This window comes from Rana temporaria, chromosome 13 (genome assembly GCF_905171775.1).
Source record: "Rana temporaria chromosome 13, aRanTem1.1, whole genome shotgun sequence".
In the NCBI taxonomy this organism is placed as follows: domain Eukaryota; kingdom Metazoa; phylum Chordata; class Amphibia; order Anura; family Ranidae; genus Rana; species Rana temporaria.
In genome coordinates this window covers 40,161,242-40,179,830 of record NC_053501.1, presented here as the reverse complement: position 1 = coordinate 40,179,830, position 18,589 = coordinate 40,161,242, and the positions used below count along the sequence as shown (strand labels likewise).

At 43.6% G+C, this 18,589-nt stretch overlaps 1 protein-coding gene across 1 annotated transcript; it reads left to right on the top strand.

The window, feature by feature from the left end:
• The first annotated feature begins 1,485 nt into the window (after positions 1-1,485).
• On the top strand, positions 1,486-16,673 carry PSMA3 (proteasome 20S subunit alpha 3). The gene is made up of 11 exons (XM_040333855.1): positions 1,486-1,624; positions 4,307-4,389; positions 5,685-5,808; positions 8,379-8,480; positions 8,570-8,643; positions 10,279-10,351; positions 11,662-11,727; positions 12,706-12,752; positions 15,686-15,753; positions 16,371-16,435; positions 16,522-16,673. Exons 1-11 carry the CDS (start codon positions 1,604-1,606, stop codon positions 16,564-16,566), a joined length of 768 nt encoding a protein of 255 aa, XP_040189789.1. The 5' UTR covers positions 1,486-1,603; the 3' UTR covers positions 16,567-16,673.
• Positions 16,674-18,589: the final 1,916 nt, after the last annotated feature.

The window sequence follows — 18,589 nt, the reverse complement described above, 5'->3', positions numbered from 1 at the left end:
CCGAGGGACCCCAGAAGACGGGGATCGGGGCCACTCTGTGCAAAACGAACTGCACAGTGGAGATAAGTATGACATGTTTGTTATTTTAAATGAATTTTTTTTTCCTTTACTAACACTTTAATGCTATGTAAACAGCGGAGGGACACCATATTTGTCATGTTGTGCCTCGCTGTTGCGCCGCGAGTTTACAGCGAGGCACAATCTGACATCTACGGTGTCCCTCCGCTCTTTGCACAGCTTTCAACTGTGCCTGTGAAATGGAATCGCCCGTCGAAAAACCCTCCTACGATGAGCGCATGCGCTATGGTGACATCACTCCTTGGCGACTCAGCTGGAGTGTCCTTCCGTTCTGTGAATGCGTGGGCACTTTTCAAAAGAGGGCACAAATCGATAGAACATCGGCAGTAGGTAGACAGCCGGCCTCCTGATGATGTGTGCCGTTGCGTGCACAATAGAACACTCTGCAGCCTCCTGGGATGAGTGATGTGGGAAGCAAGGATGGGCTCAGGTATGTTCGCAGCTCCACGCGCCCACCAGGAAGCTTACACTGCGCAGCGCTAATCACAGGGTGCGAGACATTTTCTGATCTGTGCAGACGCGGATAGGGAAATGTCTCACTACCTGGGATTAGTGCTGTGTAAGGATGAGCTCTGGCGTGTTCGCATAGAACACGTGCAGAGCCCGCCAGGAAGTGTGCATGGCGCTGCGCTAATAACAGCCAGGGAGACATTTCACGATCCCTGCAGCCGAGCATCGGGACAATGTCTCCCTGGCTGTGATTAGCACAGTGCCGTGCACACTTCCTGGCGGGCTCTGCACGTGTTCTATGCGAACACGCCAGAGCTCATCCTTAGTGCTGCGCAGTGTAAGCTTCCTGGCGGGCGCGGGCACGGGCATGTGGAGCTGAGAACACGCCTGAGCCCATCCCTAGTGGGAAGTAATACTTTATTTTCCCCTAGGTGAGCACATAGCACATGCTGCAGGAATCCCCCCCCCCCCCCCCAAAAAAAAAAGTAATTAAAAAAAATTTAATTAGCTGTCCTGATGGAGGATGGGTAAGGATGAGAGGGCAGAGAGTGGCAGGAGAGGGAGAAGGTCTGTTTTACTGTAGTAAAAGGTACCGGAAGTTACAAAGCAATCCCATGTACAAATCCAGCTACAGAAACAAGAATTCTCAGCATTTGTCCAATAGAAATGTACTAGACGCGCACGTGATCTCCCCCATCCACTGAGATGCTGATGTGAGGCCTCATGACTCTGCTGTTTCAGTTCAATCACTTTCAGGGTTTGTTGTTCGCGGCGCATGCGCCCAGGATAAAGGCCGCTGATTGGCCGAATGTCCCTGCTAGGAGCTCGCTGATTGGCCTTCTGCGCCCAGGAAGGAGCTTGCTGATTGGCCTTCTGCGCCCAGGAAGGAGCTTGCTGATTGGCCTGCTGTGCCCAGGAAGGAGATCACTGATTGGCCTGCTGTGCCCAGGAAGGAGATCACTGATTGGCCTGATGCCGGTCAATCAGATAGCGGGATACTGGTTGGCGATTGCCTGGTGGAAGTCAGGAGTGAAAGTGCCGTCTCACCGCTTGAGTAGAGTGTACGCTGTTAGCTATGAGTTCCATCGGGACCGGGGTGAGTGTGGAGGCCGAGCCGGGAGTCCTGGCCTGCCGCCTTTAGTGCGAGTCTTTCCGGCTGTATCAGGGCTGAATGACGAGGCTCATTGTGTGTAACTGAACCCGGCCTGAGAGAGGAGGAGGGGGAGCTGTGTGCTGACTGAAACCGAAAGCCCTTCACCGGGCTCACCATAGCGTGTGTATGGCTGGGCCAGGGAGACCTGTGACTGAGGAGAGCCCATAGGAAGGGATGGAGCTGATCTTCGAGCACAGGGGGACATTTACTAAAACCGAAGCACTCAGAATCTGGTGCAGCTCTGCATGGGAGCCAATCAGATTCTGACTAAAGCTTGTTCAATTAAAGGGGTTGTAAACCCTCATGTTTTTTTACCATAATAGATTTTATGCCTTCTTTACTGACACCCCCCAGCAGCCATTGGCTCCCGCTGCTGTCAGTCAAATTCAATGACGTGGGGGCGGGGCCGACTCCTGCTGTCTGACATAAAGGGACACTTTTGGTTGCTATGGACAATCAGGCAGAAAGAACAGTTTTTATTATATAAAAGTGCATGCAGGGCACTGGGCAGACCACTAGGGACAAGGGGGGGGCGGTGTATTTTTTACATACAGTACTGTAATCTGTAAGATTACTGTATACTGTATGTAATGTGTTTATTTACTTTTTTAAATTTGGCGCCGTTCTCCGCCCCCGTGCGTCGTAACGTCGCAAGGAACGGAGATCGGCGGCACACAGGCACTGTCAATCGAGCGAGGACGCCGCTCGCTCACACAGCGGAGATGCATCGCAGGATCCAGGGACAAGGTAAGCCGCGCGCCGCTGCAGGCTCTGCACAGCTACCCCGAGCGTGACTCGGGGTTAACGATAGTAGCATGGGAAAACCACCCCAAGTCACGCTTGGGAACACCGCTTGGCAGGTTAATAAACCGACACTTACCTGCCCCATGGTCCAGCGATACGGCCACCCAGAGACTCACCCCTCTCCTCAGCGCTGTCATAACTGTGGGCATCTGGCCCGTGACAGCTTATGGCTTCACGGCCGGGCGCGCACTGAGCATGTGCGAGTTGCGCTGCTTCTTGTATTGGCCAGCCGATCTTCTGGGACCTGAGTTGTGTCCCAGAAGATTGCTGGCAGGGAGGGGCCGCCTAGGGCGAGAGGAGTCACCTAGGCGGGCAATGATGGGAAGGAGTAAGTGGGACAGGAAGTCCCACTAAAAAGATGTTACCCCCCCCCCCCCCCAAAAAAAAAAGACATGCCAAATGTGGTTTCTGAAGTTGATGCGTAAAAAGCAGAACAAATGGGCAAGTGTAATGATTGTGTAATGACTTGAGTGACTCTGACAAGGACCAGATTGTAATGGTTAGATGACTGCAGTCAGATCAACTGCAGCTCTTGTGGGATGTTCCCGGTCTGCAGTGATCAGAATCTACCGAAAGTGATGGAAGGAAAACTGCTGTTTGTTTTCATCAGATCGCACCCGATCCGCCATGGACGGATGGGGACGTATCGCCATCCGTCCGATTTTTGGCGGGTCGGATGTCAGCGGTGACATCCGATGCTCCATAGGACTTCATGGAGCGGCCGTTCAGGTCCGCCGTCAAAACTGACAGGCGGACCTGAAAGGTCCGATCGTGTGAAAGGGGCCTTTATCTTGTTGACTGTTTTTGTATATTCAATAGGGGGAGGGGGTTGCCAGTCAAGCCCAGAAATTGGGTATTTTGATGGAAGAGGCTTTTGCTTGCTTCAGAACTCATTCTCTACCTATACATGTCTATGGGAAAGCAAAAGCAGCTAGAAGTCAGTCCATTGCGCATCCAGCTGTGCCTGTCAATGCATTCAAAATATTCTCAGAGGCATCTCAAACTGATGTCAAAGGACAGTTCATTGTCGCAGGCCCCTAAAGTATAACTCAAGATAGAACGCGGTCTGGTTTTTATTGCTGCTGTGTCCTCATTGGGAGATTCACTCTCTTTTAAAAGAGAAGTATGGCTTTAAATAAATGTATACTCCCCTAGGTGGATGCAACATCGATCCAATGCTGCATCTGTCCCCCCCTGGCTCTGGAGTGAGAGCTAAGCGATCAAACACTGCTGATTACTCGGTTCTCCTCCTCTGCTCTGAGCAGAGTCCTCACCGACATTCTGCTCTCCACTCCAGTGCTCACTGACGCGCTGGAATGTATGATGGGCCGGGAGGGTCTGGCTCAGGCTCTTGGCAGATCACTGAGAAGCTGAGCCAGGTGTTGATCCAGGCTTCTTGGTGGATTCCAACCATTTGGTTGGGATCTTTCCACAGCCTGGACAGGCTCTATGACGTCAGCGGACACCGGAGTGCAGGTTGTTCTGCATTCTTTTAATCCACAGGAGCAGTATGGTAAAAAAAGATTTGGCTACACTTATTTAACTGTTCTAGTCACCAGGAATAAAATGTTTATTTGCCATGGTATTGTGTAAATGACCAAGAGGAGAAAGTGGTGGACAAATGACACCAATGCTGCAGTCTGAGTCCCACAGCTCTCATAAAATGATTTATTTTAATGCACAGCGATCCACACGTATATTACACCAGAGCAGAGGTTGCATTTGTTCAGAATTTACCAAAATCTCTGCTTTTGGTGGAAGGATTTGGGTGGAAGGGTCCATTGTCGGAGCGTTCTAATAGTTAACTTTTTTCTCCTCCAGTATGATCTCTCAGCATCCACGTTTTCTCCGGATGGCAGAGTGTTTCAGGTTGAGTATGCAGCTAAAGCAGTGGAAAATAGTAGGTAAGTGATTTACTCATTTAAAATGATGACTCGGTCTGTATTTCAGAGAAGTCCTATTCGTTTTTTATCTGTCCTCATCCCAAAATGTCCAATTTTGATACTGATTATCAATCATTCTAGTACTTTTTTATTAGGCTTGGTGTATCACAGAAATCATTTAAAGACATTAAAATACATTAACGTATGCCAAGGTAGTTATAAGTGCCTCCTATAAGGTGAAGTTGAACTTCCTATGCCCAATTACACCAATCACCCATACCATTATGACCACTCAACTAGTATTGAGTAGGCTCCTTTTTGCTGCCATAACAGCCCTGACCCATTGGGGAATAGACTTCACTAGACCTCGGAGAGTATGCCGTGGTATCTGGCACCAAGCTGTCAGTAGCAGATCTTTTAAGTCCTGTAAGTTGTGAGGTGGGGCCTCCATGGATTGAACCTTTTTTCATGACATCCCACAGATGCTTGATTGCTTTGAGATCTGAAGAGTTTGGAGGCTAAGTTAACACCTCAGAACATTGCCTAAAGCATCACACTGCCACCATTGGCTTGCCTTTTACCCACAGTGCACCCTGATGATGTGATTCAACAGACCAGGCCACCTTCTTCTATTGGTCCAGTTCTGATGCTCACATGCCGACTGTAGGTGCTTTTGGCTGTGCACATGGGTCAGTTTGCAGCCACACAGCAATGTCCATTTTTTTTCCTACTTTTAAAGCATCTACTTCAGGGACAACATGTTTGCTTGCTGCCTAATATCCCTCTCACTTTCAGGTACCATTGTAACAAGATAATCCATGTCATTTACTTTAGCTGTCAGTGGTCTTTATGTTATGGCTGATTGGTGTATATACACTGCAAAGGCAGTTTCTGGCCTGCTCCTGTCATTGGATACTAAGACATGCCACTCCAAGCATTGCTTTAAACTTGCTGTTGAGTGGAGGTTGTACAAGCTTTAATCACTTGATCTGTCTCAATGTAATAGAAATGCCATCTCAAGCACCCAGGGAGATGGGTGGTAATTTATCGCCAAAAATTAAAGGCTCTTTGCTGATGAGGACATGGCTAGGAATGTCAAAGTCTACCACTCTGTGCAGATATGTGGGAAAACTGAAAGCAAAGCAAGCAGACGGTGTGATTTCTGGGGCAATTCGTGAGCTGTTTTCCTTGCTCTGCACTTACAAAATCTGTTGTTCTGTTTGTTTTATTTTGACCAGCAATTGTACTTTAAGAGTTATAGAAAATTACCTGTGTGTTCGGCTCTTTGAACTGTTTTGAATTTGCTTTATTTGCAGCACAGCCATTGGCATCCGATGCAAAGACGGAGTTGTGTTTGGAGTAGAGAAGCTTGTCCTTTCCAAGCTTTATGAAGAAGGTTCTAATAAGCGTATTTTTAATGTGGATCGGCATGTTGGAATGGTAAGAACATTGGAACTGGCAATAGTCCTTAAAGTGAAGGTCTTGTAAAAAGCTGAAAATCTAGTTGCAGTTTTCCAATTTGTGTTCTATCATTTTAACCAAAGGGGTTGATTTATTAAAGGATATTATACTGTGCAGTTGCTCCAGTCATTGGTAAATGAGGAAAGCTTCACTTTAAAAAAAAATACCCAGTCATGTGCAAGGGGGGGAAAAAAACAGCATTTTGCTTAGACATGATTGGATGATGGAAGTCGGCAGAGCTTCTGCTCTTACTAAGCTCTGGAGCAACGGCTCTTGGTGAGTGCCAGTGCACTTTGCAAAGTACACAGTCTATTTGCTTTTAGTAAACCAACCTCAAAGTGAGGGAATTCATCTTGGTTTACTTGCTAATGAAAGGAATGGAAGATCTGACTTTTGCATAGCATTGGAGTAGAGGTTCTCTTAAAATGTATAGCTTGATGTAATTGTAGAAAGAAATGTTTGGACAGCCGCACTCTGGAAAAACCTTCTCGGTTGCCTTTTATTGATAAAAGTTTTCAAACACCACTGAGCTATGAGTAAGCACTGATTGTAGTGCTAAACGTCAGCTGTATGCCCCTGTCTTTGCTGTGATGTGTGGTGTTTGAAAACTTTTATCAATAAAAGGCAACCGAGAAGGTTTTTCCAGAGTGCGGCTGTCCAAACATTTCTTTCTACAATTGCTTTGTGCATTGCCGGCACCTGGGTTTCTCTGAGAGGATACGGATTCATCCCCATACCTTATTGGAGCGGTGACTATCTTCTCTATAGCTTGATGTAGAAGGGTAGTGCACCCTCAACAGTAAAATCTGACAGCAGACCTGAATTAATTTCTACTATCAGGCGGGGGTGTGTGAACATTCAAAGCAGGCACTGGTAGTAGGACTTCTATAATCTGCAGGAATATAGTGAAAGTTTGTTTTATTCAAAACCACACTTTCTTTGGAACGTGCAGCACCAGCAAGCTGAAAGGTGTACTGTGCTCAGTTTGCATATTGATTTTTCACATACATTGTTAAAAGAAGCTAAGTGAAAATTCACTTTGCAAAATAATGTCCACTCACCTTATTCACTGACCTAAATTATAAATGCATTTTCACCTCATATAACTAATGAATGAGGTGAAGCTGTGATGACTTCAATCATCCAATTGTGTGCAAGCAAACATTTTTATGGGTCAGGATGTGTCGGCTTCCACAGCTTCCCAAACTTGAGCCTGGGAGCGGCATGGTAGGTGTCACAGGTTAGAGTGGAGGGAGCTCCCTTCAGTGTATAAACCAGGAGGAGACATTTATTACATCACTTCCAGGTTCAGAGCTGTCATCCCTGGCAGCTTTGGAAAGGGAAATGGCTAAGGAGCTTGATCTGTTCTCTGTTGGCTTCAGTATTGTGCAGGGGAGACATCAACGGTCCAATAGACCCCTGACATCTTATTAAAGAGAACTTGTCACTGTAAATGTGCTATCACAAAATTAAGTAACCCCCCCACCCCTAGGTACATGCAAAATTAAACTTGAGCACCTTTGCATGAAAATGACCATTACACTACACGTTATAATTTGCCATGCATGTTGGAGTGAGAGCAATAGGTTCTAGAGCCATTATTCATAGTTAACTCTAAACTTGCAATATCATGTATATATCTTGTTTAAAGCATTTCCAATAGACCATTTTGGCTGTTAAGCTTGTCGCCCTTATGCACAGTTTTAAGGCTTGACGTGTTGGGTAGATGCCATCTTTTTATCTATTTTATCAAAAATGGGTAATATATTTGTGTGCATTAAAGTGGTTGTAAACACCCCCCCCCCCCCCCCCCCCCCCCCCCGAGAAATGTTGTACATATAGGTAAGCTTGCCTATATGTACTGAAAATATCTTCTACCTTGTAGTGCGCAGATAAAGTAATCTGTGTATACGCAGTGAATAAATGGTTTCTTCCCCCGTGTGTGCTGTGACAGGCGGCTCCCGCGCGCATGCACGCAAATGTCGTCATGTGGCTCCGGACAGTCACAGAGCCGGAGTCTGTGGCCCCCGCAAGAAAGAGGGGTGGGGGGGGGAATGGATGCTTCCACCAGCGGGGACATCGCTGGCTTCTTTTGCAGGCAAGTGCTACATAACAGGCTAGTATGCATCGCATACTAGCCTGTTATGCTTTTACTTTGCAAGGGAGAAAAGAGGAAGTAAAACCCATCAGGGTTTACTTCCTCTTTAACTTTGTATTTTTAGTGATAATATGGGTTAATAAGCGTTTCTACTACAATTGTGTCATAAAAATATGTAGCTACCACTGTTTTATTCTCCAGGGTCCCTGCTTTAAGAAAATGATATTTAGGGTGTTAACTAATCTTCAGGTCTAAAATATGCATTTTAACACAATTTTAATACAAAATTGCCAAAATGGCTGTGGCAGCGAATGGTCATCTCCACTCTGGTCTAGTCTATATTCATCTGTATGGGGAAGTTTTATCATTTTAGTAAACTGTACTGTAGAGCTACTCAAACCTTATGTGATTTGAAAGGATCCATTATGTAATGATTATATGCGGATTGCAGGCTGTAGCTGGACTCCTGGCTGATGCACGTTCCTTGGCAGACATTGCTAGAGAGGAGGCCTCCAACTTCAGATCCAACTACGGTTATGATATTCCATTAAAGGTATGCTTGCATTTGTAGCAAATCACTTTTTGTTGTGTGTTTTTTTGTGACCTTGGATACACTATTTTATTTTTTACACCCCTTTGCAGCATCTCGCAGACAGAGTGGCCATGTATGTACATGCATATACACTGTACAGTGCTGTCAGACCTTTTGGCTGCAGGTATGTGATGGAAATTTCGTTCACCACTTATATATAAGGCATAAAACTCCACTTTAGATTAGCAAGGCTTCTTTGGAAAGTTTAAATCCCATTTTCCTCTATTCTTTCTGTAGTCCAGCCTGAAGCGTATAAATCTTCCTTGTACTGGGTTTTAATGCTCTTGGGTAGTGTCAGGCACTTCCAAAGTTGTCAGTTACAGGTCCTGAAAGTATATCACAAAAAGGATGTGCAATCGGAAAACTTTTTAATTCACATATCTGCCATCTTTCCAATTGTCTCTTGCTGGTCTACTTTGGGGATGCCGTTTCATTTTTACATACTCAGCATGGGCAGCCAACCTTCTGTATTCACAGTGCATCAAGTGGGCCACTCACCATGGGTCCAGGTAGCAAGTGGAGATCACTGGAGTAGCAGTGATTTCCAGCTTCGATGGAGATCGGCCAGATATAGTATATATTGTACATAGTTACGTTGGTCTGAGGTAGACCAATGTAACTATGTAAATATATACCCTGTCTGGGATTCATCTTTAAAGTGGATGTAAACTCGAGATATATATATATATAATTTTATTATTATTTTTGATGTCACAATGTAGAGTATAAGATTTCTTATCTGTGCCCAGTCTTGCAACACAGAGTTTATCCAGCTCTGAGCAACCCTCTTTTATTGTTCAGTGAAATAAAACGGACTTGCAGAGAAAAACCTTAGTCCATTCCGCCCCCTTGCTGTGTGACAGGTTATTTACATAGCTCATGCACTAGCCTGGAGACAGGCATTATTTTTTTAACTCCCACTCCTTTTCTGAAGTCATGTGGTTTCTTTTCTGGATTTTGACTGGATGTTAGTGATCATAGCAGAATTTAGTGTAAGGAATACATAGGAAAAAATGCATGTTGACAAGGGGAGTTTAGAGGAGGGTGGGGAGTCTACTGACATCACAACTCCACCCACAGAGCTCCAGACAACAGACCCACCCACAGAATGTGCAGTTTTTCAGTTCTTATAACAGACAGAGGGGAGACATTTGACTCTATGGCAGTAGTTTAGAAAGGATGAGAGTGGGTTTACATCCACTTTAAGTGATCTCTACTAACCTTATGTAATGTAGTTTCATAGTCTGTAAGGTTGAATAAAGACGTTAGTTCAACCGGTGTAGGTGTCTGTGTGTCAATGTCGATAATAATTTCCCATAACTCTGTATGTTTTGGGAAATGACAGCCTCACTGCCTTCAGTACATTTCCAGTTTCTAACTAAACCAGTTACATTCACAGTTTGACAGTTTTGTCTTCACATAACGACACCTTATGCCTGGGACGTTTGTTATGTTTGGAGACTGCATTTTACGTACCTTACACCTCAACAGCCGATAACCATTGCTTCTTAAAGCTTTTGTATTCGTAGACTTTTTTTTTTTTTTTTTTCCTTCAAAGTTGATAGTTGTCCTGCATTCCACCTCTTTTGGTTCTAGAGTATGAATGGTGGTCTCGATAACCAACAACACAGTGAAGGAGAAGACAGGCCGGCCCAAAACTATTTCTACTTTAGAACATATTTAGTACACAAGAGCTAGCTGTAACAGATCAGTCTTTGAAACCCGTTCACTGCATCAGCTTTCTTTATTTCCTATACAGTTTCATGTTGGGATCATACAATGAAGACGATGGATCTCAGTTGTACATGGTTGACCCTTCAGGTATATCCTACGTAAGTGTTACTAAACAGTGTAGGTTACTTTACTGCTGCAAATCCAACTATATCTAGGAATATATTGTTTGTCATTCAGTGTCCCTTCATGTGTAGAATAATTAGACAATTGACAAGCAAGCGTGGAGGATTTGTTGGATCATATTTCTCTATACAGATCTAATTATCCTACATCTACCAATCTCTCATTCATATATAAAAGGATCCAACCTTCATGCTTGTTGTATTGGGTATCTGTTTACCATGTTAAATATTAGGGTGTTTATTCACTTAAGGACCGCTTATCGCCGATATACGTTGGCAGAATGGCACGGCTGGGCACAAGCACCTACCTGTACGTCCTCTTTAAGTGCCCAGGCGTGGGTCACGCGCCCGCAACCCAGTCCGAATCTCCGTGACGGCAGCTGCGGACCCAATCGCCGCCGGAGTCCCACGATCGGTCACAAGAGCTGAAGAACGGAGAGAGGTGTGTGTAAACGCACCTTCGTCGTTCTTCACAGTGGCACTGTCATTGATAGTATGTTCCCTGATATAGGGAAAGGCGATCAATGACGTCACATGTCCAGCCCCGCCCCCCTACAGTTAGAAACACATATGAGGTCACACTTAACCCCTTCAGCGCCCCCTAGTGGTTAACTCCCAAACTGCAATTGTCATTTTCACAGTAAACAATGCATTTTTATAGCACTTTTTGCTGTGAAAATGACAATGGTCCCAAAAATGTGTCAAAATTGTCCGATGTGTCCGCCATAATGTCGCAGTCATGAAAAAAATCGCTGATCGCCGCCATTAGTAGTATAAAAAAATATATATTAATAGAAATGCAATAAAACTGTCCCCTGTTTTGTAAACGCTATAAATTTTGCGCAAACCAATTGATAAACGCTTTTTTATTTTTTTTATTTATTTATTTATTTTCAAAATTGTCGCTCTATTTTTGTTTATAGCGCAAAATAAAAACTGCAGAGGTGATCAAATACCACCAAAAGAAAGCTATTTGTGGGAAAAAAAAGGACGCCAATTTTGTTTGGGAGCCATGTCACACGACCGCGCAATTGTCAGTTAAAGCGACGCAGTGCCGAATCGCAAAAGGAGGCCTGGTCCTTTACCTGCATATTGGTCCGGGTCTTAAGTGGTTAAAATGTTGCATTTTTGTAATAAAGATAAAAAATGTATATACCGTAATCACTGCTTCATGATGTGCCCACAAAGTCTGCTTTTTCTTTTTATTCTCGATCCTTGCACATCATTCTGCGTCTCTATACTGGAAACAATCGTAAAATAATTGTGTACTACTTTGTATGCTGCAGGGTTACTGGGGATGTTCTGTTGGTAAAGCCAAACAAGCAGCCAAGACAGAGATTGAGAAGCTTCAGGTGAGTGTGACATTTGTTGTATACGGTCAGAAAGGAGCAATAAAAAAAAAAAAAGTAATATAGGAAAAATATTAGATCATGATATATTGGAGCTGTCAAACAAGTTATCTTCTTCTTAACTGAACTCTGAATTCCTTAAAAGAGTAGAATGGTCGAAGCTCTTCCCGACCGCAGGCTAAAGGGTTGTCCAAGCAACCACACGCTTGATGACAGCTCCAAGTTCCAGGGAAGAGTCCCTGCGCTTTTATTTTTTATTTTTCCTGCGAGTTCAGCCATATCACTGTATGGACATAAAGCTTTGGGTACACACTAGAAATGTGTTTTCGTTCAACCCAGTGGGCTTTAAGAAAATATAAAAACTGAGAAATCGCCGTACTAACACAAGCAATGTTAGTGCTGTGATCTTCCTGGTGCGCAATTGTATTGTAACTGGGACTGCCACCTTCGCCAAAATACACTGATCAGTGCTGGAAGCCATTGGCTGCTGGTCTTCCAGCATGTCCATGTGACAGAAGCTGGTCGCGAGACTGGCTTCTGTAGAACAGACACCTGTGTACAAGGGCCAAAAGTCAGCCGATTCCTGCCAAACAGACTGATTTCAGGCCACTCTGTACAAGGCTTTAGGGGATGACCAGAGATAGTATGGCTGAGGAGAAAAGAGATGATCGTGGATGTCCCCCAGCCAGGCAATAAAGTGGGACACATGACATTTTTCAAGTGTTTGAATGTCCGTTCCATCCTTTCCAGTGTAGAATAGTGAAATTGGGTACCCTGATGTACTTGCTGACATGTACAAAAGGAAAGTATCCATGTAGTCCCTGGGAGTGGCAACCTCAGCCTGGACTCCAGCCAAGCCCCAATGCGCTTCACTCCACCCCCAGGAGCTTAGTCATGGGGGTGTTTATTGACATGTAACATCTGTTCCATTGCATGTACTATATACACTAATCGCGCTTCCTCCTGTTTTGTGTTTGACAGATGAAGGACATGACATGTCGGGAAGTGGTGAAAGAAGTTGCAAAAATGTGAGTATAGACGCACTGGGGACATCAAAGTTGTAAACTAAAATATTAAGCCATAGTTTATATATATATATATATATATATATATATATATATATATATATAATTTTTTTTTCTTGTGTTTTTTTTTTGCTAACTAACTGTAAATGTACGTCATCACTTTGACGGAAGATGCTGCTATGGCAGCAGCTAGCTGCCATAACCCCGGAATCCTTCTTCCTTTTTTTTTTTTCTTTCGTTCAGTGGCCGGCTTTTCGATGAGTGAGTGGATCCCAGCAGAGTGCATTCACCCGCGCCCTACCGCCACTTCCCAGTCAATTCCAAGTTTACCAGAGCTGTTGGTAACACCGGAATTGATCCGGTGCGGCCAATGGCTAGGCAGGAAGTCAAGTGAGGGCAAGATAGCCCACCCCCACACAGTTCTATATATACCCTTGGAGGACCGAAGCACCCTTCAAGGTCACTTCAGGTCCTTGGGCAGGATTTTAAGTGTAAATGAGAGATCTGGGGTATTTTTGACCCCAGATCTCAATAAAGAGGACCTATCATCAGTGTGGATGTGATGTGGCAGTGACACAACAATGTGAGAGATGTGGATGCCTGCTAACGGGCACTGCCATGATTAATCTGAAATGACAGGTGCTCTTTAAATGTAAGGACTCATTCTTGCTGGTAGTTTAGAATCTTTAATATTTGCAAACAAAATGAAGGTTTCCTATTTGGAATAATACGCTGTCAGGTTAGTAAAACGATATCCAAACTGATTTTAGGTTAATCGCACATAATTTAACTACTCCCAATTCTTTTGTTTCATTAAAACAATAACATATTACCTATTCTATTTGCTTTAAGCTGGTTTCACCCGGTCATTTTGTTTTTTGTAAAAATAAAAAATTTAATTGTACGGATGTCTAATTTTACATCCGTCTTTATATGCGCTGAGATCAGTTTTACATTTTACTGCCTATTTGGTGAATGGGTAGGGGTAGTATGTACCCAATTACCCATTCATATAGGGGGGGCCTAGGATCTGGGGGGCCCCCAGGTTCTGATAAGCCCCCCCACCCCAACCTGCAGACCCTGACAACCCTCGGGGGCAAGGTGCTTTGGGGTGGAGGGCACCCACTCCCCATGTTGAGTACTTGCAGGGGGGGGTTCACTCGCTTGTCCCCTCCCTTTCCTTACCTGCCGGGACCCCACGCCCTCTTTTTATTTATGTAGGTGGGATCCCCTCCGAATCCATACTAGAACTGCCGTTTTTTTCTGGAATTTTTTTTTTCTACATTCAGCTGTCAGCGGGGAACCCCTGCGGACAGCTGATGACTTATCTGTTATTAAGGACGCCGCGGCCGGCTTCTCTGCCCCCTTCTTAGCAACCGGCTATATAAATAGGATGCATTAAAGTGAAAAAACATGAGGGTTTACAACCCCTTTAAACTGAATATATCAGCTGGGTTCACATAAACACGGTCCTTTTCCATCACAGCACGTCTTCTCATGTTTCATTTGGGCCACCAGGCCTTGCATCGTTGTTGCATTGTTTGCATTTGAACACACACCTGCTTTAACCCATAGGTAGAGGACTTCATTAAAATGTTCCCAAACTGGGTCTCTTACGGCCTGCTGCCATTTTGTTTCTCAGGGAGAAATAAAGCACTGTGCAGAAAGATCACAAGGGTTATAAGCTGCTTAGGAAGGTTTAAACTTAAATTTTTACTGCTTGCCGTTCCTCCTCACACGTAGAGCCTGGTACAGATGCATTTCTCTTCAAACAATCGTACAGTTTATAGTGTACATAGATTTGCAAAACAATGGGATAAAGGCATATTCCTGAACTTTGTTTTATCTCATGGTGACTGTGAAATTGTGTGAATGCATCAATTCAGTGCATGTTATCGCAGCTTGCAGAGCTTTGGTTTGTTGAATGGGTTTACCAAAAATGTAAATATTGCAGAATATACAGCCTCATCCTACATAACCAAGCTCCATTCATGCTGAATAAACTAACTTATTTATGCATCTTAAATAGAAAGCTATCTTTAGAGAGATTTATACTTCAAAAGAATTTTATTAAAATACATTTTATAAAAATCACGGAAGCAAGCTTTTTCATCCTTGGTGACTAACCAGGAGCAAAATAAGAAGACGGGGGGAAAGCTTTGTCACCTTTTTATAAGAGGTGTCTGAAGGACCTTTGTGGCGCATGATCACCAGATATTAATTTAATGAAAGCTGCAGATACAGAAAGTGTTTTTTTTTTTTTTTTTTAAGATATTTTATTGAATTAAAAGGAAAAAAAAACACTTTGGTTATTCACTGCATCTGAGAATTACATGCATGCATTGGAACATACATTTAACAGTGTTCATGTCGTGTGTCTCCTGTAGTTATTTAGCATGAGAATAGCAATACTAGGTAATACACCTGCACTAATATAAAGTCACCAGGAGGGTGTACATGACATGGGTCCAGTGCATCAATAGGGCTCATTATCCAACATGTGGTCTGCCTGATGTAAGGGTTAGGGGGGCTGGCCAGCCATGTGCCCCTTATCTTCTGAAAGGCTTTGATACAAAAAAGGTTTAAGTTTAACTTTTGACAGTACATCAAGATGTCAATGTTGGGGGTTTTAGAAGTTGGGTTTACATCTACTACAGTTCTATTACAGTGTTCAGGCTATAAAAAGGAATAAGTTGTGATGTCAGAATGGGCTGTTATATAACCATACAATGTACAGCTCAGAGTACAATCTCTTACCATCAGTGCCTGTTAGAGGAGTAGAATAAAATGTATTGCTCTGCTGGTTAGATTTACTTTAAATAGAACTTTATTTGTTTAACATTAATAGTAAGGTCTGGTTTTATTAAAAATAAATACAAATCTGATGTAGCTAGTCTGTAGACAAACTTTTTATTTTTTTTATTTTTTTTTTTCAGAATCTACATCGTCCATGATGAAGTAAAAGATAAAGCATTTGAACTGGAACTGAGCTGGGTTGGAAAAGGTAAGGACATATTTGTTATAAAGCTGATGAAGATATTTGACTTCAGCATCGTGATATATTTTAAGTTTTTTAGTAAACGCATCCTGATAGGGTGAAGCTTGACCATTCATGTCATGGCTGTGTAGTTGGGTGATCACAGCACAGACTTATTTTGCTCTTGATAGGTGATCACATATTGCCAGAAAGGTTAAAGCAGAACTCCAGCTTTTCCTCCCCAAAACAGATGCATTGTACATGTAAATAATTCACAACCCCAATGTCAGTTTCCCTGTATCTTACCTACTTTAGCTGTAAAAGGCAGGTTTCTATGTCTGTGATGTCGTTCCTCCTCCTGGAGGTGCGCGCCCACGGCTGGGCACTTAAAGAGGACTTACCTGTACGTGCTTGTGCCCAGCCGTGCCATTCTGCCAACGTAAATGTGCAGGAGGCGGTCCTTAAGTGGTTAAATGAACCAATTTAGAAAAAAAACACAAACTTTTACAACCCCTTTAAGGCCTGGCTCACATCTGTGGCTCTGCGCCGGCATGTGAGCCCATTTGACTGGACTGCTGTTCCTGTGTTTACTGCCTTGAAAAGGACCCGTGCCTTTTTTAAACATGACATTTTCTTTTTAACAGTTACCAATGGAAGACATGAAGTTGTACCGAAAGACATCAGAGAAGAAGCTGAAAAATATGCAAAGGTAAATGGATGGATTGAATCCAGTCCCAATTATCTTATTTATATATTTTATTTAGACCTCTGACCATTTTGTTTTTCCCATAACAGGAATCTTTAGAAGAAGAAGACGACTCTGATGATGACAACATGTAACTTAATTTTTGATTATGTCAAATTTATTTCCAATTGCTGTTTTTATATGTATGTATGGACCTGAATAAATTGTGTGGCAACTGGCAATAAAACCACTGTTTACACAACTTGCTGAATGGCTGCAGTATACATTATTATAAGATGTGTGTGATGTACAATGTTCTTTTTTGCTTTAAAGAGTTCTAGGACCCACAGTATATGCAAAGATGTTTAACAGGGTGCCTATGTGGCCACGCACTTGACTCTGGGATGCAGATGGAATTTAGGAAATGGCAACGATGATTTGGCGGTACAATAAAGCTGAACTCCAGGAATTGTCTGTATTGCACATTTTGGTGCAGCTTGGCACAATGTAAGTATGCACATATCATACCTGATGGACCTTTAAGGAAGCTGGAAATCATTGTAGTATTCAGGGTTACTACAGTGATGACGGCAATCTTTCAGGTCTTTCTCATGTTCAACACAAGCAGCTGCCCCACCGCACACTGATCACAGGGGGTCACTTGCTCAGCACTGCTGCCATTCATAAAATGCCCTGTAACTTTTCAATGGATAGCAGGCATTCTCTGAACAAGGTGGAGATTGTAGTGTCATTGCCTCTCCTCTCTACCTTGTACAATCAGAGAATTACTCAGATTCAATGAAAAAAGGCATTCTTTGAATAGCGGTGGTGTTAAGCAAGCAACCCCCAGTGGCCAGTGTGGCAATCACTCGCATAGAACCTGAGCAGAAAGTGAGTAAGTGAGTGAAAAACTTGTATAGCGCAACACATGCAAACTGAATGGCCTCTGGCCGCTGTAAGCATTCTGTGGGTGAAACCCTTTGACCTCAGAAAAGAAGGGTTTTAATTCTTTCTCCTGAAGGCCAGGTGGACCACCTCCAGACGGATGGCGGTTGGTAGAGCGTTCCACAGTCGTGGTCCCTGGACAGCAAACCTTCGATCTCCCTGGGACTTGTACCTGGCCTTGGGTATCTGAACAAGGTTTTGATTGGTGGATCGCAGAATGCAATTGGGGTTATGGGCTTTTATTTTTTCGGATAAATATTGGGGGGCGTTTCCTTGAATGCACTTATGCATTAAGAGGGCCTTGAAGGAGATTCTGTCTTTTACCAGCAACCAATGAAGGGATCTCAGAAAGATTGCGGCTATTGCTGTAGTACTGCTGCCAACTACTACAGTGATTGTCAGCTTCCTCGGGGGTCCATCAGGAATGAGATGAGCATTCTTACTTGCATTGTGCCAGAATATTCCAATGTAAGTATTCAATAAAGATCATACTGTACCTGGAGTCCAGCTTTAGAGGAAAAGGGTATTTTGGTGGTTTTGAGCATTGGGGAATTTCCAGTTTCTTGTTCTCCATTTGTGTCAGATGAATTTTAATGGAAATAATCTTGTAGGGCTTGTAAATCTTTGATTTTGTAATTTTTTGTTAGAAACGGCAACATCCATTTTGGGGGGTTGACCATTCTTCGAATGGTGATAAATGATGGAAATGTTTTGTGTCCATTTAAAAAAAAAAAGTAAGACTTGGTGGATAGTCACAAAGGTCCCATACACACGGCGCGGTCTCCATTGGAGTCTGCCTACTCGGTGGAGAATCCCCGCTGAGCAGGCAGATGGCTGGTCTGTGTGCGCTCTGATTACGTCGTCTATGGGTGGTTGGGTGTATACGGACCACCTGTCTGTTAACACCCGCCTGCTATGCGATCTGCCAGGCACCATTTGTTTTTATCACATGTGGCAGGTGTCACATGTCCATTGACTCCCACCGCTTCATAGAGGGGACTGGAGCGTTTGATCGTGTCTGCCTGAAAAACTGACAGGTGGACCTAAACGGTCTGCTAGTGTAAAAGGGGCCATATGGGGTTTATTTTATATTTATGTCCTCTAAAGGGGCGTGAAACTACCTATGAGTAGGGACATGTATAAGAATGAACTTGTCAAACTTTATCTGTGGCAACATTTTTCTGACTTTCATTTACTAATTGGGCTAGAGTAAATTTTTTTAATATAAATTAA

Excerpts from the sequence above, each read along its gene's own strand:
- PSMA3 (XM_040333855.1), top strand. The coding sequence starts at position 1,604 with ATGAGTTCCATCGGGACCGGG. Across the intron at positions 1,625-4,306 it reads TGAGTTCCATCGGGACCGGG|TATGATCTCTCAGCATCCAC; the intron begins GTGAGTGTGGAG and ends TTTCTCCTCCAG. Across the intron at positions 4,390-5,684 it reads AAAGCAGTGGAAAATAGTAG|CACAGCCATTGGCATCCGAT; the intron begins GTAAGTGATTTA and ends CTTTATTTGCAG.